Consider the following 24,626-nt stretch of genomic DNA (forward strand, 5'->3'; position numbering starts at 1 on the left):
GTTTCAAAAGAAAACGTTTACACCACCACCAATATTATTTATCATGAGAAAGTGTTGGGGAGCTTTGCGGGGATGCTTATTAAGTTCACCTTCTTCCTTGTTGAAGTTTTGAACCAAATGAGAAATAAAATTAAGGAGTCAGCAGATGGAAGGCAAAATAGTACTTTGAGGAATCTGATAAAGGCCACGTTTGAGGATCTGGCTTCCTTCAGAGCACATTTGGGCTTCCTGATGCTAAACTCCAGAGTCAGACAGATTTCTCACTGAGCCAAGCCCCCTTGAACTAGCAGTGCCTGAGGGTAGATCACTCCCCACAGGAAGGCAACGGAAGGATTGGGTTACGTGTGTCCAATTTGTCCCACCAAACTCACCAGACACATATGCTAAGGGTCAGCAAACTGCAGCCCACAAGCCAGATCCGGCCCTCCATCTGCCTTTATAAATAAAGTTTTATTGAAACACAGCCACACCCATTTATCTATGGATTGTCTATGACTGTTTCCTACAACAGCAGAGTTGAATAGTTGCAATAGAGGCTGTCTGGCCTATGAAGCCTAAAATATTTACTCCCTGGGACTTTACAGGAAAGGTTTGCTGCCCCTGCTGTGTCAGTCTTCCCCAAGGCAGAACAGGAGAGAAGGGAAGAGGCTAGGCGTGTTGTCAGAGCAGAGGTCCCTACCTATGGAAAGAAGCATCAGAAGTGGGGAGTTAGGTTATTGAGGTTTGGTAGATCTTGTTTCCTGGACTGTGCTTGGTCTCCAGGGGCCTTCTCAGCTCTCACAGTGTGGTTCTTTTACTGATGGGAAGGAGAGGCTGAGGGCCAGGTGGGGTTACTTAAATCAGGGTTTTTCTCAACTCCAGGGTATTGACATTTTGTGCCGGATGGTTCTCTGTAGTGGAGGCTGTCCTGAGCTCTGTCGAATGCTTAGCATTCTCCCGGGCCTCTGCCCGCTAGATGCATCCTCTTCCCCAAGTTGTGACAAACCTAAAATGTCTGCAGACACTGCCAAGTGTCTAAGGGGCAAAACTGTCCCTGGCTGAGAGCCACTGCTTTATGGGGGCGGATGGAGCAAGTGTCTGTGCCACATTCTAGAGAAAGAGGCTCAAGCCTTCAGCTTACCTGATGCTTTTATGCTGCCTCTTACCTCCAGCCGGCATCTCCATCCTTGATGCCCCAGCACCCAGCCAGGACATGCAGTTGCTGTTGAATTGGGCACCCATCACCTGATTTATGTTTCACTCTGTAAATATTGGATGTTACCCAGGACTCAGAGCCAGGGCAGCCGGTTTCCCAGCTCCCCTGCTGCCCAGGGCTCCTTTCCATTTATTTTTGCACTGTCCTACCACGTGAAGGGAGGCTCCACCCTGGGCCTTTCCCTGAGGCTGCTGGGGGTCTTCCCTTCCTATTTTCACCTCCTCCTCGCGCCCACATCCTCCTAGGAAGCAGTTCGTCAGCTCCTCCGTCAGGAGCACTCACTTCCTGTCCTATGTGCCAGGGGAGGATTTCATGGAAATGCTTGACTCTGCCTAGAGCCTGGGGGATTCTGGAATCTGACTGCTTGGGGTCTGAGGGTTCTTCCTACCCCTGGGCAGTGCCAGCCATCTGCCAGGTCTCCAGGAAAACCCCCTAGAGGGCTCCGGCTCCATGGCAGCCTCTCCTGGCCCAAGCCTCTCTCCTCTGGACCAACAGGTCTCAAGCAGCCCTTCATGCTTTCTAGAAGGTTCTAAGTGGAAGGGCCCATCTTACCTCTGCTGGCATCATATCAACCCTGGCCCACTCCTCCTTCCTCTATGCATGTTCACCTCCCCTGTCTGTCTCTTCTCATCTTGGGCTCTGAATTGACACCCACTAGACCCTCGCTTTTTGCCAGGAACGTTGCTAGGGAATGGTGCTAAGCACTCTGCTTGCGAGATCTCTTCCAGTCCCTTCCATAGCCCCGCTCTCTCTGGGCAGTGGTTCTCTGAGTGTCTCGGAGCCCCAGTGTCCTCATCTGGAAGAGAGGGCTGGCCTAGCGCCTCTGTCTCTAGAAAAACTCTCACAGATTTTTCCATTGCTAAAAAATGGCTTTATAGGTTATAATTATTAAAAATCACACTTGCTCATTGAGGAGAAAAAAAAGAACAAAAAAGTATCGCAAAGATCTTGTGTCACCTCACCACCCACAGAAAGTTCGGGGCTGTATCCCCGTCCAGATGAATTAGGGTGATTCTTTTTTTAAGTAAGCTTTGCTGGTGGTGTGAAGTACGCCTGCAGAGACGTGCACTTTAGCTGCTCTAAATGCCCAGCTCCGTGGAGTTTTACCAACTGAACCACCCGTGTTCCAGCAAGAAATGGAACAAGACCATCATCACCCAAGAAGTCTCGTGCCCCTTCCATCCCCCTTTCCCCCACGTCCAGCAATAACCACGGCTTTCCTTCTCAAAACCATAGATTCCTTTTGCCGGTTTCTGAACTTCCTGTAAGTGGGATCATCCAGTGATACTTTTACATCTGCTTTATTTCTCTTAACACCGTTTGGTCGTTGTGACGCGTTCGTGTTAGTGAACGTGGCACTAGTCCTTTCCTTCTTATTTCTGTGTCATATTCGGGTATACAAAAATGCGGTGTATTTCTACATTCTTGTGTGGATGGACATCGGTTTCGTTTCTAGTTATTTGCTATTGTGAATAGTGCTGCTCTGAGCCTGTCCTGCCCGTGACTTTTGGTGAACCTAGGAATGCATTTCTTCCGAGTAAATACCCAGGATGCAAATCACTGGGTCAGCAGGTGTGAGACTGTGGTCAAGTTCCACAGACGCTGCCGAACAGTTGTCCGCCGTGCCTGGATCCGTCTGCTCGTCCACCGGCAGCGTGTGAGAGCTCCAGATGCCCCGCGCCCCCACCAACAATCGGTCTTGGTCCATTTTTTTTTAAATGTTAGCCCAGGGCTTCCCTGGTGGCGCAGTGGTTGAGAGTCCGCCTGCCGATGCAGGGGACACGGGTTCGTGCCCCGGTCCGGGAGGATCCCACGTGCTGCGGAGCGGCTGGGCCCGTGAGCCATGGCCGCTGAGCCTGCGCGTCCGGAGCCTGTGCTCCTTAACGGGAGAGGCCACAACAGTGAGAGGCCCGCATACCACACACAAAAATAATAATAAATAAATAAAAAATAAAATGTTAGCCCTTCTAGGCACCATGTAGTAGACGGAATCCAAGGGGGTCCCTAAACTTGAGTGGGAAAAAATGATGCTCTGGTTTTCACTGACCTACAACTGACACTTGGCATTTGCTTCAGTTCTGAATGTAGGCCCCTAACCACGGTGCATCAGCAGAATCTATACCGTTGTCACCGTAGAAATCGCCCATGTTTCAGTATTCCGTTGCAGTTGCTGTAGGGGTCACGAAATCAAATATTCTCACTCATCACTACTTTGAAATGATCATCCCTTGCAAGGTCTTGCGTTTAATCTTCGTTTGTTTTAAGGACACATTACTATATGGCAGATTCTCCTAATACTTTGGTCACTGTATTTCAAAATAATTGATTTTCTCTGTAATCTTATATATTTTATTTTCTGCACATGAAAACATTTGAGAAGGGGGTCATAGGCTGCACTTGCCTGCTAAAGGGCTCCGCGGCTCAGAGGGCAGTGCTGTCACCAGGCCCTGGGCCTGCCATGGTTTAGAAATTGCTGTCGGCTGATGGACAGAGAAGGCTTTTGCTCTCTGTGTGCTCATGTGGCCTCCCGGTCCTTCTCCCCTCCAGCTTTCTTTGGGAAGTACCTTAATGAATACAACGGCTCCTACGTACCGCCTGGCTGGAAGGAGTGGGTCGGCCTCCTTAAAAACTCCCGCTTTTATAACTACACACTGTGTCGGAACGGAGTGAAGGAGAAGCACGGCTTTGACTACTCCAAGGTGAGTCCCCCTTCCTGGCTGGGAGAGGCGGTGGGGCTCGGCCCTGGCGATCACGACACGGGAGCCCGACGACCTGGGCTCAGATGGAGACACTTATTTACACGTGTGACCTCGAGCAGCTTACTTACATCCTCTGCTTCAGTTTTCTCATTTCTCAAATGATAGTCTCTGTTTCTAAGAGTATTGTTTTATTTTTCATTTTTTTAAATTGAAGTATAGTTGATTTACAATATTGTGTCAGTTTCAGGGGTACAGCAAAGTGATTCCGTTATATTTTTCCAGATTACTTTCCATTATAGGTTATTTCAAGATACGGAATATAATTCCCTGTGCTGTGCAGTAAATCCTTGTTGTTTTATGTGTAGTGTTTGTTAATCCCATACCCCTCATTTATCCCTCCCCCCATCCTCCCATCCCTTTCCCGTTTGGTAACCATAAGCTTGGTTTTCTGTGTCTGTGAGTCTGTTTCTGTTTTGTATTAGACTCATTTGTTTTATTTTTAGATGCCACATATAAGCGATATCACATATTTGTCTCTCTGACTCGCTTCACCAAGTGTAATGCTAGGTTTATCTCTGTTGCTGTAGATGGCAGTGTAAGAGCTGGGTTTTTTCAGTTGAGATATATTTGACACGTAACATTGTGTAAGCTTGACACGTACAACATGCTTATTCGATACGTGTGTATAGTGCGGTGTGATTGCCGTTGTTATGTTAGCTAAACCTTTATCACGTTGCATAATATTTTCCTTTCTGTGGTGAGAATAATTAAGACCTAGTCTCTCTTGGCAAGTCTGATGTTGATAATACAGTCCTGTTGCCTAGAGCCGCTATGCTGTGCATTAGATCTCCAGGACTTACTTATTTACTAGTTGTAAGTTTGTCCCCTTAAACAACGTCTCCCCACTTCTCCCACCCCCCGCCCCTGGTAACACCTATCCTACTTTCTGTTTTTATGAGTTCAGCTCTTACGGATTCCATGTACGAGTGATATCACACAGTATTTGTCTTTCTCTGACTTACGTCACTTAGCATAATATCCTCAAAGTATGTCCATGTTGACGCGAATGGCAGGATTTCCTTCTTTCTCAGGACGGACTAATGCTCCATTGTGTGTGTGTGTGTGTGTGTGTGTGTGTGTGTGGTGTGTACATACACCACATCTTCTTTATCCATTCATCACTGAGGACACTTAGGCTGTTTACATATCCGGGCTCCTGAGACTAATGCTGCAATAAACATGAGAGTGCAGATCTCCCTGCAATATCCAGTTTTCATTTCCTTCAAATAAATACCCAGAAGTGGAATCCCTAGATCCTAGGGTAGTTCTATTTTTAATTTTTTGAGAACCTCCATGCTGTTTTCTGTAGTAGCGCATCCATTCACATTCTGCCAACAGTGCACAAAGTTCCCCCCTTTCTCCACATCCTCACCAACACTTGTTATCTCTTTGTCTTCCCGATGCTCACCATTCTAACACGTGACAGGTGATATGAGGGTATTATTTTATAACATTTTGCCAAAGCAGAACTTTCTTACAGAAAGTGTGCATATAGAGTGTACAGTTTAATGAATTTTCAAAAACTGAGCAGAGGGCTTCCCTGGTGGCGCAGTGGTTGAGAGTCCGCCTGCCGATGCAGGGGACGCGGGTTCGTGCCCCGGTCCGGGAAGATCCCACATGCCGCGGAGCAGCTGGGCCCGTGAGCCATGGCCGCTGAGCCTGCGCGTCCGGAGCCTGTGCTCTGCAACGGGAGGGGCCACAGCAGTGAGAGGCCCGTGTACCACAAAAAAAAAAAAAAAATCTGGAGACTAACAAATGTTCCTACCCCAACTAACTCTTCAGAATCAGCTGCGGCATCCCACCACAGCAGATACATTATTTCTCTGGTCTGTCAAATCCACCTCTTTCTCTTCCCCATTCCCAGTGCCACTAGCCCTGGGCCTGACTTACTGTCATAACCAGGTTTCTCTGATGACGATTCCTTGGGGCCTCCCTCTCGTTGTCTCTAAAAAGGCACGCGAGGCTCCTAGGCAGAAGTCACCAGGGGACAGGCAGTCATGCAAACAGGAGAGCCGGCCGGGAGTAGGTGAGACAGTACGGAGGGGTGGGGACTGTGGAGGACTTAGCTGTCTGAAACGGGGCAGCAAACTCTCGGATCAGTCCTGTCTGTCCCCCGTAGCACTGTGGGCCCGAGATGGCCAGGTTTTCTGGTTTTTCAACAGAAGCCACAAATTTGTATATTTTTTTCCTGTGAAGTCTGATTTTTAAGTATTGGCAGGTAATTCAGACATTTCTAAAATACTGCATGAATCAAGGTCACCTGAGGGCCAGACCTGACCCATGGATTTGCAGTCCATTGTATGGTTCTGCTGCCCATTGCCCTCCAGGGGCTGTGCAGTGGACTGGGGGTTCAAAGCCCGACTCTGAACATATTACGTGCTATTGGATATGCTACCTATTCCTAAGAGCCTCAATTCCCAAATCTGGAAAATGGGCACATCCTAGAATCTTACTAATGCACATTTCTATTTACTGAGCACCTACTATGGTCCAGGCACTATGCTGGGTGTTTTATGTACAATATATCTAATCTTCACAACAACCATATCAAGTGAGTGGACTAGTGGGAGTTTATTACATTAGTCATTTATTCCCTCAACAAGTTTTTTTTTTTTTTTTAATTTTTTTTGCGGTACGCGGGCCTCTCACTGCTGTAGCCTCTCCCGTTGCGGAGCACAGGCTCCAGACGCTCAGGCTCAGCGGCCATGGCTCACGGGCCCAGCCGCTCCACGGCATGTGGGATCTTCCCAGACCGGGGCACGAACCCGTGTCCCCTGCATTGGCAGGCGGACTCTCAACCACTGCGCCACCAGGGAAGCCCAACAAGTATTTATTAAGAGCCTACTATGTGCCAGGTGCTGGGTATCCAAGGGTGAACAAAAACAGACCCAGGTACCGTCCTCATGGAGTTTGTGGTCTAGCGGTGGAGGTGTGTTATAAACTGTGAAGTGATAGCACCTGTATTAAAGTCAGAACACCACACACAGTGTAGAAGCGCACACATACACACACACACTCACACACGTGTGCACACACACGTGCGCACACACATACACACACACACGCACATCGGCCCAATCTCCTATTTTGTCATCCCCAGTATGAGCCATTTCAACCAGACCAGCCTTGTCGGTTATTACAACCATCTCAAAACCTTTACTAGTGCTTCCCTGCCCTGAATTAATCCAAATTCTGTCTGTCTTCTCTTCCATGAAGCGTTTCTGGATTACTCTAAACTATAGGAGTTATCCTTTTTTGAATCAGACTGGCCTCTTTCAGTTGTTTGTGAGCAGAAATGAACAAAAACTCAAATCAAAATGGCTTGATTGAAGAGGAAACATATTAACCTTTTTAACTGATCCAGCAGTAATGGCATCAGACATGGCTGGATTAGGCAGTGGTTTCTCACTCCTTTATATTCTGTTTTCTTCTCTTCGACCTCCTCCACAGACTCTATGTCTGTCTCTCTTCTCCTGGTACCAATATGGCCATCCTTGCATCCTCTCAGTTTCCTGCCCAGCTGCAAGCCTGGGTGTCTCCTTCCCAGGATTCCTAGCTCGTTTCATTGGCTCTGGATCAGTCACATGTCTGTCCCTGAACCAACCAGTGTGGCCAGGGGAATGCAGTGATCTGACGGGCTGTAAATCACATGCTCCACTCCTGATCCAGAGGAGGGGGTAGCGGGAGCCCTAACATGAATCTCAACCCTGGAACATCAGCTGAGAATAGAGCCCCAAATAAAAATGGAGAGTTTCCACTGGAAGGAGGCTGACTAGTTGCTCAACAGCCAAAACACACCCTATCCCACTCCCCTTCTGGGAACACCAGCACATTTGGGGAGCCCTCCCACCTTTGACAGGTAATCACCGCCCACGTGTCCCCTTCCTGAGTATAAGTCTGATCAGTCCAGGCCCCCAGTGGCAGACACCACACGTGACGTCACCTGGGCAGTGCCCTCTCCCTGACCCCGTGTCTCACCCTGCACATAGTAGGCCTGCCTTCAGGACCTCCCGAGTGAATTGATGCCAAAGTCCTGGTTGGGGGGCATTTAGCAACTCTGCTGGACTCCTTGGAAATACAAAGCACAGTCTCTCTATGCAGAACACACCTTTTCTCTCCTCCCAGCCTCAGCGCAGGCAGATTCTCCAAATACCCAGAAAAATCCACTCCCTCTTTTTAGAAATTCCTCACCATGTCCACGCCTGGCCTCAGCACAGCCCAATAATGCAGTTATCCAGGGATACCCCATCCCCTTGGCGCTGAGGATGGGACACGCAGTGGTTGCTTTGTCACCCCATTTCCTACCATCCATACATCCCGGCCTGTGAATGAGAGGAGCCCCTGTGACAAAGGTGGGAGAATTCCTGGAGCCCCAGTTACCAGAGGCCTGGAAACGGAGGGATGGGAGGCCCTGTGGGGTCAGAGCTGGCTCAGGTCCAGAGCTCAACTCCCAAGGGTAGCGGTGGGCCGGGCGCCGGGAGGAAACAGGAGTGAGCTTGGCGTTTCCAGCTGAGGCAGAGCTGGGGAGCGGGAGCCCCACACTCTGGGAGGCCCAGTGCCTCTGTCAGGTCAGAGCGTCATGCTGACCTGACCTCGGGGGCCTCGGCAGGAAGCCCAAGTAGGGAGGAAGTGGCAGCCCTTCCGAAGAGCCCCTCAAAAGGCCCTCTGAGGACTCTGTCCCACATCGCTAATCCCAAAGGTGAGCAGATGCCACCAAAGGGGTCCTCGTGGCAGAGTGGAAAGAGAGGCAGTGATGATGAGAAAAGAATGATGTAGAGCCAGTGCTAACGGTCGAAGAGGGCAGCGGAAGGGGAGATCGGCGTGACCAGGTCGGGAGAGGGAGGAGGGTCCAGGTGAGTCGGTGGGGGGGGGTGGCGCTCTGCAGAAATGGCGGTCACCAGGAACGTGAGTGCACCCATCCCTCAGCCCAGCATGTGCACTTCTCTCTCTTTCTGTTCTGGAGAAGCCTTCCTTGTGTGCAGAGGGGGTATAGCCAAGCTGTCGGCTGCACCTTTGTCATGGAAAGAAATCAGGCAAGAAAGCCCACTAAGGCGGGAAGTGACTGAATGACCATGGAGGAGTCTGGAAAAAGACAAGGGGGACCTGTGCCTAAAGCCATCAGAAAAGCTTAGGACATAAGGCTGAGTGGGAAAAGCAAGTTTCAGGACTCCTTCAGGTCCCTAGTCAGATGTTACCCTCCTAGACCACCCTGTATTCAGGGTAACCCCCCCTCGACGCCCCCATCACCGCTGATGCGCCAGACCTATAGATATCGTGGATTCATGTGTTCGTTGTCCTCTCATTCAAACACAAGGCTCTTGAAGACAGGAATGTGTGTTAGTCTTGTTCACTGCTGTGTGTTGGATGAATGAATGAATGTACACGGTGTGATCGAATTAATGTAAAAAGATGCATACAGCAATATACTCTAGCGTATGTAATAACACATCTGTGAAGACACTTCTTTCTCAGTAGAGGACAAAAGAGGCCAAGATTGGGAGTGGGGATGAGAGGAAATCAAAGGGAACTTCAGCTTTGTACTGTTTTAATTTTCACAAGGAAAATGCAGGTGTTGTGATTCCTGAGGAATGATGGCTAACACTCCTTTAGAGGGTGTCACGCACCAGATACCGCTGGAATCGTCGTACATGAATTAACCCATGCTTTTCTCACCAGAGCCTATGAGGTGTCTGCTGTCACTATTTCCAATCACCACATGAGGAAACTGAGGCCCAGAGAGGCTAAGTAACCAGGCCACACAGCTAGTAAGGGGTTCGTTCAGGATTCAAACCCAGGCCATCTGGCTTCAAAATCCATTCTCTAAACTACAGCCCATGGGCCAGCCTGCCAACTGTTTTGCTACAACCCTTGAGCTTAGAATGGTTTTTACATTTCTGCGTAGATGAAAAAAATCAAAGGAACAGCGATTTTCATGACATGTGAAAATTACATGAAATTCAAATTTTAGTGTGCGTGGATAAAGTTTTACTGCAGCCAGACGTGCCCATTCATTTATGCACTTGCTGCTTTTGAGCTTTAATGGCAGTAATGAGTGATTGTAACTAAGACTTCTGGCCTGCAAAGCCTCAAATATTTATCATCTGGCCTTTTACAGAAAAGGTTTGTTGAGACCTGCTGTAAACCACCATCTACTCCTCCCATTAATTTTTTTGTTTGTGGGGAAAAAAATAAAAGAGAAACCAGACAAAAAAACACACAGGCCTGAGCTCTAGCTCTGAATAAATTGCTTATTAATTTTGTGGCCTCAGTTTCCCCATCTGTAAAATGGGCATGGTGTCCACTTCGCAATGTTGCTACGAAGGTCAGCAGAGCAAATACCTGATAACAGTAAGAGCCAGTGTCCATCGTGGGTTCCTTCAGTACCAGCCTCCTTGTTAAATGCTTTATTCACTTAGCAAGTCCACGTCAGGTGCTCATGTCACCATCTGAAGAAGGGACCGTTATTGGGCCCATTTTCGAGATGCACAAACTGAGGTGCAGAAAGGCATTATTTGCCCACAGCTAGCAGGTGATAAAGCTGGAACTTGAACCCAGTGTTTCTGACTCCAGAGCCCTCACCCTTCGTAAAATGATTGCTCCTTAGAGATGTGAATCTCTTTTAAACACAAACTGCTGTAGAAGCTTCCGAAGGTGAGGGATCAGCATCATGATTGGGAATGAAAGTTGGACAAACCTGATGCCCAGGGAAGCCAAGGGCTCGGGAAGGGAGACCCTCTGTCACGCAAGGTTGACTTGCCAGGTGAAGAAAATACGAAGAGGTGGGCTTGGGAGCTGCCACCTGAGGCCGAGACAACCTCCCCTCCTTGCTCCCCTCCCCTCCCAGCCTGCCACCAGCTGTCTGAGAGTAATGCCACAGGTTTCCTGGCACAGCCCTAAAGCCACCCAGTGGTGCTCGGGTGGAGCTTCCCAAGCAGACAATTTAGTCCTGGGAGCCAGGGGACTCTGATTTGGGGAGATGTCCTGTGACATAAGGGGTGAACTGGCTTATCTCACCCAAGTTCAAACAAGAGGCAGAGAAACTCGGGCCTCCATGGGGTAAAGTGAGAGCAACTCCCACCAGCACCCACGGAAGACACGTTTCTCCCCACACCCGGACCCAGACAGAAAGAGGGGCTTCCTGTCAGCCACGCCCCCCTCTTGTTCTTACAGTCTCTGTCCCCCGCCTCCACCCCTCCCCAACCCCCCTGCTTCTTTCTCCCCTCTCTTAACGGCAGAGCTTTTCCGCGCCCTGCACGGGACTGTACCCTGGGGACAGGGACCCGTGGCCACACACCCACCCTTAACAGGGAGCCCAGCACCCCAGGAGTAGGCACCCAACATCTGAGTTAGCTCAGAAATCATCGCTTCAGCAACAGAAACAGTGGCAAAGGCCGAGCCTGGGAAGGAGGCAGGGAGACTCTCAAGCCCACCTGTCACTGGGGTCCCCAGTCCCCAGGAGCGCCCCACACGCTCCCCTCTTCCTTCCCGAGAAATCCTACTGGTAAATGACTGCTTGAGGAAGACAGCCCAGAGCCACTGGCTAGCAGTCTCCTCGGATGCACTGCGGTTCCTCTTGGCTAACTGAGCAAATTGTCAAAGAAGGTGAGGATGGAGGAGGAGGTGGGGATACACCCTCCTGGGTGTCTGGCAGGGTGTCCTTGTCCCTGGCTGTCTGCCAGCTGTGGTTGTGAAACTCAGCAGGAACAACGCCACCAGGAAACTGGCATCACTGCCGCCTTGCACAGGTGTGGCCACGAGTACGGAGGCGGGGAGGGGAGATCGAGCTCCCAAATACCCAGCTGTGCCCTCCTCGCCTGGGAGGTGGAGTGCGCCTGACCCAGAGCCAAAGGGAGGCAGGGGGTGACTTCCTCATGCTCTGTGGGCCAGTCTCCAGCTTCTAGAAAGTTCACCTTTTGACCTGCATCATCCTCCCACCTGTCTCCCCCTTTCTGTGAATAACTCTGAATTTCTGACTGATCCCAGGGACCCCAGACTCAACGTGTTGAAGGCTGAACTCTGCATTTCCACCCTCGCCCCAACATTCTCCTGGACCCCTGTCTCTGCACCCTTCACCTAAACCAGAAAGCAGGGACGGGGGGGCCTGACTGCCCCCTTTCATGCACCCCACACATCCAGTCAGTGGACACGACCTATCTGGGGGGTCCACTCCCAGCCATCACTAGGCAGTGCCACCACCGCCCTGGCCCAGGCCCCCGCCCCCTCGGCCCTCCCTCTGAGCCTGGACTCAGCTCACCTACTGGGACCAAGGGCTGCTCCTCACTGGCCAGCCCAGGCTCATGCCCACGCCCAGAGTCAGGCTGGTGTGGTCCCCTCCAGTCCACATAGGTGGATGGGGGTGCAGGCACCAGTGTCAGGTGTCATTGTAGACGCCCTAATGCAGCCAGAGGGGACCAACAAAGGCTTAGCGTAGAAGTGGCTCTGAGGAGGACCAGGAAAGATAGGACACCCGTAGACGTGCAGAAAATCTGCCCCGCCCCCGAGACGGTGTAAGGTTCACTGACTCCTGCCCAGAGCTGGCTGCTTGCAGGGCACCATGTCATGAGCTTTAATCTCTCAGCACTTGAAGCCCTCGCACACCAGCCTTGAGGGGCAGACACAGTAATCACCCCACACACTTCCAAATGTACAACATCACAGAGACTGTTGGAGCCCCTCCATCACCCTTCCAGCTCTCATCCCTGTACCGCTGCCCCCTCCCAGGGAGGTCCTGGGGTGGCCGCTTACTCCCACACATGGATTTATTCTTTTATTCCATATGCAGACATCTCAAACAATATAAAATATTGTTTTGTGTTTTTAGACTTTATATCAATAGTATCATATCATACATAGCCCTCTACATATCAGGTCTGTGAGATATATCCATGTTGATGCGTGTAGCTCTAGTTTATTCTTTTTCACTGCTCTATCATTGCATTGTCCTAGTGATGGATAGTATTGGTGTCTTTAAAAAACAAAAACATGTTTAATCACAGCCAATCAAGCACATATACGGTTCTAAAAACGAATAGTGAAAATGGGTTTATTATGAAGAACAGCAGCTCTCTTCCTGCCCCTCCCCACCCAGGGTCCCAACCCCTCCTTTTCACCTAAGAGAGCTTTGCACCATTTTTAGATCCACTACTAGTTACAGGATATTTCTAACACCTTTAGATCATGTTCCACAGCTATAGCAGCAGCTCTTTGATTTATGTCACATAGAATATTATTTTTAGGTAATAGGTTCTACTGGATGCCCTTATAAAGCCTTTTTTTCTCCCCAAAATTATTCATAAAAAGTATTCAAGGAAAAGTATATAAAGTAGCAAGTGACTTTCTCCCCTTATCCTGGTCCCCAGTTAGCACTTTGGTATCTGTCCTGGATTTTCCCTTGGTGCTCAAAAGCATATGAAGGTAGGGGTTTGGTTTCTCCTCTCTACCCTGCCTCCTACTCTCTCCCACAAAAAAAAAAAAGAATCTTCCAGAGTTTGACTCTGTAGCTTGCTCTTTCCCTTAACAGTGTATCTTGGACAACTTTCTACCTCAGTAACTACAGACCTACTTCCCTTTTAATGTCTGCACAGTGCTGCACAGTATGAAAGCTGTGAAAGTTCATTAATCATCTTCCCATTACTGGTCACTGTGATGCAGTGACTGTCCTTGTGCACATAGACATAGAGCACAAATGTCCCTGGAGGCATGTACCTCTAGAGGCACAGGTACACCTGGAGTATGTATGTATTTGGTACAGTGCACTTCAGGTTGGAAGCTGTAGCCACTTCTTCACCTTTCTCTTTTCTCTAAAATAATATCTCTTTTTGAAAGTTATCGTTTTGGACAGAGCTGCTTCTGGAGAAGCAGAAGGTAAATTTTTAAGAACTCATTACCTTCAAAAGAAATCAGCAGCTAAAGATTTACCAAATTCAGGAAGAGTTTAGGCAAATCTCAGCTTCTTAGCTGAGCTTTTAAAGCCCTCGTTTCCTGTCCATCACTTTTCCTCCCACTCTTCTCTCCTCCTGCCCAGTATCTAAGTGGGTCTCACTTTTCTGTGAGAAAAGTGAGCCTGTGTTTATGCTGCTCCTTTGATTGTCCCAGCATTGTACCTGATGATTGTTCGCCCTCTTTCTATTCCTCAAACACAAGGCAAGTTCATTCCTGCCTCAGAGGCCTTGCATTTTCTGTTCCCTCTGCCTGGAACACTTCCTCTAGATCAGTGATTCTCACTCCTGGCTGCACATTGGAATCTCCTGGTGAGCTTTTAAAAAGTCCAGTACCCAGACTGAACCACAGACCAATTAAACCAGAATCTCTGGAAGAGAGCCCAGCCATCAGTAAAGCTCCCCTGAGGATTCCAGCAAGCAGCTGAAAGTGAACTCCAGTGATAACAATAGATCTTCCCATGCCCAGCTCCTCATCACTCAGGTCTCAGCTCAAATGTCACCTCCTCAGAGAGGCCCTCCCTGATTGCCCCAGCTACAACTAAAGTATTCCTCCCACCACAGCTCCCAGTTACTCTTTTTTATTTTTTTATTTTTTCCAGTACGTGGGCCTCTCACTGCTGTGGCCTCTCCCGTTGCAGAGCAGAGACTCTGGATGCGCAGGCCCAGCGGCCATGGCCCACGGGCCCAGCCGCTCCGCGGCATGTGGGATCCTCCTGGACCAGGGCACAAACCCACATCCCCTGCATTGGCAGGTGGGCTCTCAACCACTGCGCCACCAGGGAAGCCCCCAGTTACTCCTTGTCACATTTTGTCTTATTTCTTTCTTCTGTCACACCTCATCACTATCTTGGCTCTTCGTTTATATGTTTGTCTGCTCCCGCCCCCAGTACAGATCCTCCAGGATTGCATGGATGTATCCACCCTGCATGATGGTATCCCTGGAGCCTTGAAAAGACTTGAGGTTTAGGGAACAACACTCAGGAGGCCTGGCTGCAACATTTATCAGCTGTGTGACATTAGGCAATTCACTTAACTTCTCTGGGCCTTCATTTCCTGTTCTGGAAAACAGGGTTTATCATCACACCTACATTTTAGGGCTATATAAGAATTAAACAAGCTAATACATGTAAACACAGAACAATTCCTGGAGTGCCATAAGCACTCAATAGTGTTAGCTATTATTATTTTAAGATCTATCACAAATGAATGACAAATTGTAATTCCTCTCCTGTCCTCCCTAACCCCTTCTCTGCTTTTTTTTCCCTGTTGTGCATAACATCATTTGACATTCCCTGTTTTACTTGCTTATTTATTGTCTGTTTGCCCCTAGACCATCGGCTCCACGAGGGATTGTCTATTTTGGTCACTGCTGTGTCCCTGATGCCTGGCACGGTGCCTGGCACATGGCAGGCACTCAGCACGGATGCCCAGCTCCTCACACCTTCTCCTGTCTCTCCCCACCCCCCAGGACTACCTGACAGACCTGATCACCAACGACAGTGTGAGCTTCTTCCGTACATCCAAGAAGATGTACCCGCACAGGCCCGTTCTCATGGTCATCAGCCACGCAGCCCCTCACGGCCCCGAGGACTCGGCCCCCCAGTACTCAAGCCTCTTCCCCAACGCGTCTCAGCACATGTAAGCTTCGGGGTTCTGCCTGCAGAGCTGCTGGGTGGCACGAAGGTGGGAGGGTCCAGCTCGGTCACAGTGATGTAATGACAGAGACAAGGCTGCCTCTTGTCCCTAATCCTCCCGGTTTAAAGAAGCCAGGGACACACAGCTGTTCTCTGAGGAAACTGGGATACAGATCCAGTAATAAAAACCCAAAGCAGGCAACAAGTGTTTTTAACTTGGGACCCACATCCTCCCACCGAGAGGTCTGTGGATAGAACAGCATTTCAGGTGTATACCCATATAATAGTTTTCCTTTGCAATCTGTGTATTTTATTTTGCACATTTTAAAACACTTTTGAGAAAGGGTCCATAGCTTCATCAGACTACTAATACATGGCAGGCTCTGTGCTAAGCCCTGTATGTTGCACTGAATCCCTGAATATTCCCAGTGACCCTTGGTGTATCAGTTATCTATTGCTGCGTAACAAGTTACCCCGAAATTGAGCAGCTTAAAACACCAATGCATATTACCGCACAGTGTCTGTGAGTCAGGAAACTGGGAGTGGCCTATCTGGAAGGTTCTAGCTCAGGGTCTCGCAAGGTTGTGACAAAGGTGTCAGCTGGGGCTGCTGCCACCTGAGGCTTGCCAGGGGCTCACTCACGTGGCTGCCCCTCAACCAGCAGATCTCGGCATCAGGCCGATGCAGTCTTTTATAACCTAATCTCGAAGTGAAACGCGATCCCTCCCACATTCTATTGGTTGCACAGACCAGTGCTCCTGCAGTATGGGAGGGGGTACAAGTGTGTGATTACCAGGAAGTGGGGGCTATTGAGGGCTCTCTTGGAGGCTGCTTGTCACACTTGGTATTCCCATTTTACCAATGGGAAAACTGAGGCACAGAGAGATGAGGTAACTCCCCTAAGGTCACCCAGCTGGTAAATGGCAGAGCTCGAATTCAAATCCGGCACCCATTCCTGCCTCCCGTCTCTCTGCCCACCCCTGCAGTCCTCCTCCCTCCTGCTGGCTAGTAAATCTTTCTGGAAAGTTCTTCTGCTTTTCTCTGCCTCAGACCACCTCCAGCTTAGCAGCGATACTCAGCAGCCCTTGCTGTGACATTGGGGTGACAAGGACTGAGCAATTTGGAGTCCGCCTGAATATTCCGGCCGTTTAATTTTCATTACAATCAGAATGCACTGCCCTCCTCAACCCCCTTGCCATGATTACTTTCTGACAGAGCCCAGAGTGGCTCCAGAGAGGAGGAGGCAGTGTGTTAACCTGCTGATCCCCTGGTCTTTGGGGAGTAGGATTTGACAGATGGTGGAGAACTGCATTCCAGGGACTGCAGCCCCCCTCTCACTCCACAGACGGCAGCACTGCCTCTCTGCACATCTGCCGTGGCTGCCCCCCACCCCAGCCCGCTCCTCCTGCCTGAGATGCCAGCCTCCCACCCTCACCCACAAACCACCTTTGAGGGAGGGGGCATGTGGCCAACTCATTCCCCCCAAGGGAGGAGCCGCGGAGTGGGGGAAGGTACACTTTGCTTCTGCAGTGTCTCCTCTAAAAGGGGTGCCAGCGCCCCCCAGCAGCCCTGGAGTTTCATGATGAGATGGTTTGACATTGCCTGCTCATTTATTTTCCCCTTGAAATGAAAATTATAGAAATTGAACGGGAGCAACGCCTGCCGCCATTACTTACCCAGAGCAGCCCCTGTGTCTTATTATGGGTGTGTTTGAAAGGCTCTCTTATCTCTGGGGTATAATCATTTTCAAACAAAACCCAAAACCAGAAAGTTCTGCAGCTGGGATGTTTAATTATGACAGGGGGGCTGAGGAGGGGACAGAGTTCCAGATCTTTCTATCACGAGACTCCTGTCAGAGACTCTCACCCCATCAAGCCTCCTGCCATGTTCTCGGGCTGGGCTTGTGGGTTCTGAAAAATGCCGCTCGTTGCGATGGGGTCCCACTCCACCAGCCCAGGGTCCTATCCGTCCCCCAGCCAGCTCCATACACACACAAAGATGCACACAGATGCACACAGACACACACAAACACATACACACACAGATACGACACAAATACGCAAAGATACAAATAGATACATACAGATATATACACAGATACACAAATGCACACACAGACACACAAACACACACAAAGATACAAATAAATACACAGATACACAGACATATATAGACACACAAATGCACATACAAACACAGGCATAAACATACAACCACATATACAGAGACACATACACACAGATATGCAGACATACACAGAAACACACGCAGATACAAAGATACAAGCACATATACACACAGACACACAAACGCACATGAAGATAAACACAGATGCAAACACAGATACACACAAACATGAAGATACACAAGCATACAGACACGCACACACAGAAACACACACAGACACACAAACATACACAGAGACACACACAGACAAAAGACACATAGGCACACGCACCCACAGCCCCCAGAGCTTCCCCTGAAGCGTGGCATCTGAATGGGTTCACGGGCCTCTCCCTTTATCATGCCTGGGAGCCAGGCCCAAGCTCACATCCTTGGGGCGGGGCTGGGAGCCAGGGCTCCTGCCCCTCGGCCTCCAACACACGGCGGGAGGGGCCGGAAGGGCCCCCAGCCCAAGAGGGGATGTTATCCTTCAGGCCGGTTGTGAAGGAGGAGACATTCCTCGGATTCTTGCGGAGGTGAGGGTTTCAACTCTTTGTTCAGCAGGCATCTGTGTTCATGTGAAAATGTGACACCATCCCGGGGGTATAGCAGGGGGAGCCTGGCCTCAAGCAGGGGACCCGCAAGCCGGCCTCGGCCCCAGGCAGGACCCCAGGCTCCGCAGCCTGCTGGCCTCCAGATCCTGCTCCAAAACATCTCCAGAGAAAGGGCCTCCGAAATCAGACTCTTGATTGACAGACACCCCTCACTGTTCTCAAGGGTAGACACCAGCCCAAGAGAATCTAAGAGATTCAGGGATGATTGCTCAAAATTACATCCTGAATCCGGGCCCCTGGGGCCACGGGAACAATTTTCCCAAAACCCCCAACAGCCCCGAGGGCATCTCTTTGTGCAGCCCCTGGCCCAGCAGCACCCCTCCAGCTCCTCGGTGGCGGAGGGCGGCGACGGGGGGTGGCCCTGCTCCTGGGGGGGGTGGCCCTGCTCCTGGGATGTTCTACACGAGGGTCAGGCCCTAAGCCGGCCCACAGGAGCGAGCTGCGTTGCTCATAATCAAAGGAGGCCGCGGTCCGGCTTGGATTTAGCGGCAGGAGACCAGCCAGAAACTTAAAGCAAAGTCCGGGAGGAATCTTATGACTCACCCCCTTTCTACATAGCAACAGTCTCCATAACTATCAGGCTGCACCACAAGCTGCACTGCCCTTCCTTCTACCCCGGGGAGGGGGCGGCTGAGGTCCTGATGAAGGAAGGGAGTCTGGGGCCCTTCTACCCTCCCCCATGCCCCGCAGCCCTTGCCCCAGAAAAGCCATCCCGAAAAGCTTTTTGTCTTCAAGCAGTGGAAACTTCCTCTCTTTGCAGCTTTGCCTGGGGAGGGGGTGGGTAAGACCTGAGGGGAACCTGACCCTCGAGGATCATCAGACCCAGTGCGAGGGACACCCATGTTTTGTGGGGTTTCCCACTCCTGGAGCTCAAACCCCAGCTCTGCCTTTGGCGAGTCTGTCCCCTCACTGAGCCTCCGTGTCCCCATTTCTCGCACAAGGAGTAGGAAAGCACCAGCTCCTAGGACTGTTCTGAGTATTAAATGAGATGATGTAGGCAAACCCTTCCGGGTATGGCCAGCACGTGGTCAGTGCTCACTCGGGGCGGGTCAAAGATTACCATGTATTTGTTCGTTTATCATTAGGCATCACAGCTGACCCCACAGCAGAGGTCACAAAGGCCAGTGGCTCCACCATCCACCCAGTGAGACCATGGGCAGGTCTCGGAACTCCTCGGACCCCCTGTTTCCTCTTTTGTAAACGGGAAATTAAACCACGCGGGAAGAATAGCTGTGACAGCTAAGTCAGAGAATGTGGCGTGTCCCAAATGGACACATTCAGGCACCATTCTCACAATTTTGCCTAGTATGAACCTAATTTTTAACCAGTTTCCTTTTTTTTTTTTTTTTTTAACCAAAATCTATTGCAAAAGGAAATTCGGTAGTCACGCCTTAATTAACCACGATAACTGTCACTTGCCATCTACCCAAGGTAACTGAAAAGTACATGCAGTGCTATTAGATTAGAGTTGGGTGCTGTGCCCACAGGAGGCCCTCTCCTTCTTTCAAAAGGGAGGCCAGCAAATTCTAGGGAGGTGCTGAGGAGAGCCCAGCACAGACTGAGACTTTGGCCTTGATGGCATGGGCGTGCTGACCGGGCTTAAATGGGAGGGACGTTCTCCCTTTGCGGCTCCAGGTTATCTACGGCTGTGCCCCGCCCCAGTCCTCCCACGTGCTGCCCAGCATGTGGAGAGATGCTGAGCTAACATGGGGCAGAGCCCACGACGCGCTGGCGTCCAGATGGGGGCGGTTTCACCCTGAGCTGCAGCCCCAGTGCGGGGAGGCTGCTCCCCTGAGGCGTGGGGGGACCTGGGGGAGGGCCCCAGGCAACCCCCCACCCCCACCCAGGGCTGACCTGACCTCTGTGCCTGTCTGCCCGCCAGCACCCCGAGCTACAACTATGCACCCAACCCCGACAAGCACTGGATCATGCGCTACACGGGACCCATGAAGCCCATCCACATGCAGTTCACCAACATGCTGCAGCGGAAGCGCCTGCAGACCCTCCTGTCCGTGGATGACTCCATGGAGACGGTAGGCTGCCCCTCCTCCTAAGCATCCTCCCAGCCACGCCAGGCCTGCAGCCTCCCTGCCCTTCCCCCCACACCCCCTCCGAGCATCATCAGCTGGAGAGGAATGGAAACAGAGGCAGAAGGAAAAGGCACCGTTCAAGGCCAGGGAAACAGCTCTGAGCGATCTGGAAGAAACCCCTGCCCTCAGGGAACTTGCCTTCCAGCTCTGATCTGTTCACTATAGTAGCCACCTGCAGCTGCGTACATTTGTTAACAGCTTTATGGGGATGTGATTCACATACCACATAGCTCTCCCAGTTCCAGTGTATGTTTCAGTGGTTTTCATAGGTTTGCAGGGTTGTACGATCATCACCACAGTCGATTCTAGAAGTTTCATCACCCCAGAGAGAAACCCCGCAGCCCTTAGCCATTACCCCAGACTCCCCTCACCCCTTCGCCTTAGCCAACTGCTTATCTACTTTGTGTCTCTGTGGATTCTGGACATTTCATGTAAGAGGAGTCCTACAATATGTGGTTTTTTTGGATCTGGCTTCGTTCACTCAGTATGATGATTTCAAGGTTCATCCAGGTGGGAGCATGTTCAGTGCTTCATTTTTTATTATTATTGCTAAATAATACTCCATTGCATGGATATATTTCTTAAATTTTATCCATGACTATTTAAATTCAGTAAAATACAATGAAATTTCAAATTTAGTTTCTCAGGTGCACTGGCCACGTTTGAAGTGCTGAATAACCAAGTGTGGTTGGTACCATAGGTGTCAGCATTGCCAGCATGGCGGAAAGTTCTGTCGTCCAGCACTGTTGTAGATCACAGACTCCTGCCCCAGGCCGTTCATTCGTTCACTCATTCACCCAACAGCGTTTGTTGAGGGCCAGCGCACATGGGACACAGCAGGGAACAAAATGACAGAAGTCCCCACCCCGATGGGGCGTACATTCTAATGCAAGGACACAGTCCACAAATAAGTAGACGAGAGGGAGGTGAGAAGTGCTGGGAAGACGAGTAAAGGGGGACAGGAGGTGGGGAGGCTGTGGTGATGCATGGGTCAGCCCCACGGGCCCCACTGAGGGGTGACAATTGAGCGAAGACCCGAAGCGGCAGGGACAGGGGCCTGAGACCCCAGCACAGCATCGTGTTTTGGGACAGTGGGCCGGGCGCACCGCCCGCCTTCCCTCCGCGTGTCCTCACCACCCCACCTGCGTTTCAGATTTACAACATGCTGGTGGAGACGGGTGAGCTGGACAACACCTACGTCGTGTACACCGCCGACCACGGCTACCACATCGGCCAGTTCGGCCTGGTGAAGGGGAAGTCCATGCCCTACGAGTTCGACATCAGGGTCCCATTCTACGTCAGGGGCCCCAACGTGGAGGCTGGCTCGCTGTAAGTGCACCACCCACCCCTCCCCAGCACCCCAAAGTCCCAGGGAGGCCTCCAGGCTCCTCTGGCGTCCGGATGGGCACGCGGCAGACAGCTCAGCGGGCAGCCCCGAGCCGCTCCCCGCGGCGGCACACGATTCAGGCAGGCGGACCTCGGTGCCAAGCGAAACGGTGATGATGCCACCTGGGGAGGATTGCATACCCCTCTACTGGGGAAGGAGAGGCCGGAGCTGTTAGCACCTGTGAAAACAGACCGTCCGTGGTGGGCACGGTGCCAGGGAATCGGGGACCTGGACTGTGTATGTGTCACCGCCAGTGCATGGGGGTGCCACCTCGACTTCTGTCTGGCCTGAGCGGTCTCTGGGTCTGGAGGCTGTCGGGGAGTAGCCCGGCCACCTCGGCCCGGGCGGCGTCATCCACTGAGATCAGCTGAGGCAGCTTGGCCACAGCGCTAAGGGAAGCAGCGCCCCCCCATCCTTCCTCGAGGGCCACTGGGCCCTTGGCCAGCACTGTCCTTGGGTTAACCTTCGAAATGACGTGTTCTGGCAGCAAAAATGCCGTGTCTGGGGCAGGGAGAGGTAGAAAGGCCAGGAATCATAGCAGCAGCGTCCTCGGATCAGCCCAGATGTTATGGAGACCAACTCGAAGGTGTTTTGAAATGCAGATAAATCACTGTTCAGGTGCTCCTCAGGTCTGACTTCCACCTGAGCCGAGAACACACACAGGCACTGACTCGGCTGGCTTCAGAATTCCTCCCGAAAGGGCGTTGGTGGCGCCGTCTTAGGACCAAGATGTTCCCACTGCCTGGGATGTTTGGTGGAAATTCCAGAAGGCAGACGGTGGGAGATCTAGCCCAGCCTCATCACTGTTCCTCTGCCAACCTCATCAAATCCCTGCCTGTCTGGATTTCAGGGTCCCCGCCCATAATAATAGCTATTATCATGATAGCTGTGCTGATGTAGTGCTTATTCTTCAGGCTTTGGTCTAAGCACTTATATCCAGGTAATCCACGTACCCATGACAACAACCCTATAAGGTAGATGCTAGTATTGTCCCTGTTGTAAACGCAAGGAAACAGAGGCACAGGTTAAGTTGCCTGAGGTTACATGGAACAGGGGGGAAGGAGCTGGAATTCGTCTCAAAACCGGGACTTTGGTATTTGTAAAGGTTTTTCCTTTTCAGGTAAGAATATATATGACCATTAAAGTCACTGGGATTATTTGCTTTCGAAAAACAAAGGTGGACAGAACTATAATCCAGCATCTTTTCTTGTATTGGTCAGCCTCAGAGTCTGTGATCTGGTTCTTAGGACCCAAAACCACAGAGAAAGAGAGTGCTAATGTCAGACTTGGGGCTGACAGCCAGGACTCCTTGAGTTGTGAACGGAAATGACTCTCAAAATGAACAAGGCAAATAAAATAAGATATGAGGAATGCAGTCACTAAAGTAACTGGAAAGTCCAAGGTTAGTGCTGGCTTCAGGTATGGCGAGATCCAGCAGTCACACAATGACAACAGGAAGCTCTCATTTTCCATCTCTCAGTCCTGCATCCTCTGAATTGGCTTCATTCTCAGGCCAGCTTTTCTCTCATGGTGGCAGGGTCACCACAGCCCCAGACTTTTAGGCCCTTCAGCTTGGGAAATGGCCTAAAAGTGGTTTGAACAGAAGCCCTGAGGCTGACTCTCACTGCCCTGACTGGTCATGTGTCCATCCCCGAGCCAGTCACTGTAGCCAGGGAGAATGTGTCCATGCGGCCATGATCCATCCAACTGGTGCAGGCCCTGTGCCAGGCACAGCCTGAAAGCCACTTACCACCATGTCAGGAACACCCCATGTAGAAACAGGACAGAGGAGAAGTGACAGATGCATGGCAACGGTAAATAACAAAACTCACTTAACTAACACTTACTGAACACCTACTGTGTTCTCTAAGTGTAAAAGTACTACAAATAGAGAAGTGAACAAGACAGACAAAAACGTCTGCCTTCCCATTAGATTCTAATTGGGCAGTAGACAATCAACCAGATAAATGAGTAAAATAGATAGTAAAATGCGAGGGTGACAAGGCTTCAGGAGCAAGACAGAGCAAAGAAGGGGCAGAGCATGGGGAGGGGTGCAGTTCTAAATGGAGTCCTCCGGAAGGGCCTTGTGTCAGTTATCTGTGCTGTGTAACAAATTACTAGAAACTTAGCAACTGAAAGCAGCACACGTGCTTTATCTCAGAGTTTCTGTGGGTCAGAAGTCTAGGCATAGCTTAGGTTGGTCCTCTGCTTAGGCTGAAATCAAGGCATCATCCAGGGCTGCTGTTTCCTCTGGAGGCTCAACTGGGGAAGGACCTGTCTCCCCACTCCAGGGGCTGTTCAAGTGCAAACAGAGGACTTGAACTCACACAGCCTGCCTCTCAGAGTATTCAGCAGGCATCCTTGCTAGGGGTGAATTTATGGCAGCTTTCTTCTTCAGAGCCAGCCAGGGGAGGCGACGAAATGAGGGAGGGATATCTAACAGGACAGAGTCGTATGTCACGTGACATCACCTTGGCCTGACATCCCCATCACCTTTGCCACGTTCTAACGGTTTGGCCCACCTTCAAGGGGAGGGGATCACAGGGGGGTGTGAACCCTAGAGCATGGGGATCTTGGGGCCACTTGGTAATCGTTGAGGGAAGAACTAAAGGCGGTGAGTGAGAGTCCTCACTGGAGTCTGGAGGAAGAACATTCCGGGCAGAGGGGACACAAGGACAAAGGCCCTGAGGCCAGACTGTTCTTGGCCTTCTAGGAACAGCAAGGGGGCCAGTGTTGGCCTCAGAGGTTCAGAGAAGGGTCCGGGGAAAGATCCAGGATTTGGGGTGTGTCTTAAAGGAAGGTGTGCTTTGCTCAGAGAATGGGGGCAGGGAGGGCATTCCTGG

At 50.8% G+C, this 24,626-nt stretch overlaps 1 protein-coding gene across 4 annotated transcripts in view; it reads left to right on the forward strand.

The window, feature by feature from the left end:
• The window catches only part of SULF2 (sulfatase 2), a 144,603-nt gene that overhangs the window by 94,725 nt on the left and 25,252 nt on the right, over nucleotides 1-24,626 (forward strand). For all 4 annotated transcript variants that reach the window (XM_067013513.1, XM_059038752.2, XM_059038753.2 and 1 more), the window contains exons 4-7: nucleotides 3,743-3,894; nucleotides 15,364-15,533; nucleotides 20,189-20,339; nucleotides 21,550-21,725. In XM_067013513.1, coding sequence (XP_066869614.1) covers nucleotides 3,743-3,894; nucleotides 15,364-15,533; nucleotides 20,189-20,339; nucleotides 21,550-21,725 — 649 coding nt within the window. The remainder of the gene's footprint in view (nucleotides 1-3,742; nucleotides 3,895-15,363; nucleotides 15,534-20,188; nucleotides 20,340-21,549; nucleotides 21,726-24,626) is intronic.

Source organism: Kogia breviceps, chromosome 14 (assembly GCF_026419965.1).
Source record: "Kogia breviceps isolate mKogBre1 chromosome 14, mKogBre1 haplotype 1, whole genome shotgun sequence".
Lineage (NCBI taxonomy): Eukaryota > Metazoa > Chordata > Mammalia > Artiodactyla > Physeteridae > Kogia > Kogia breviceps.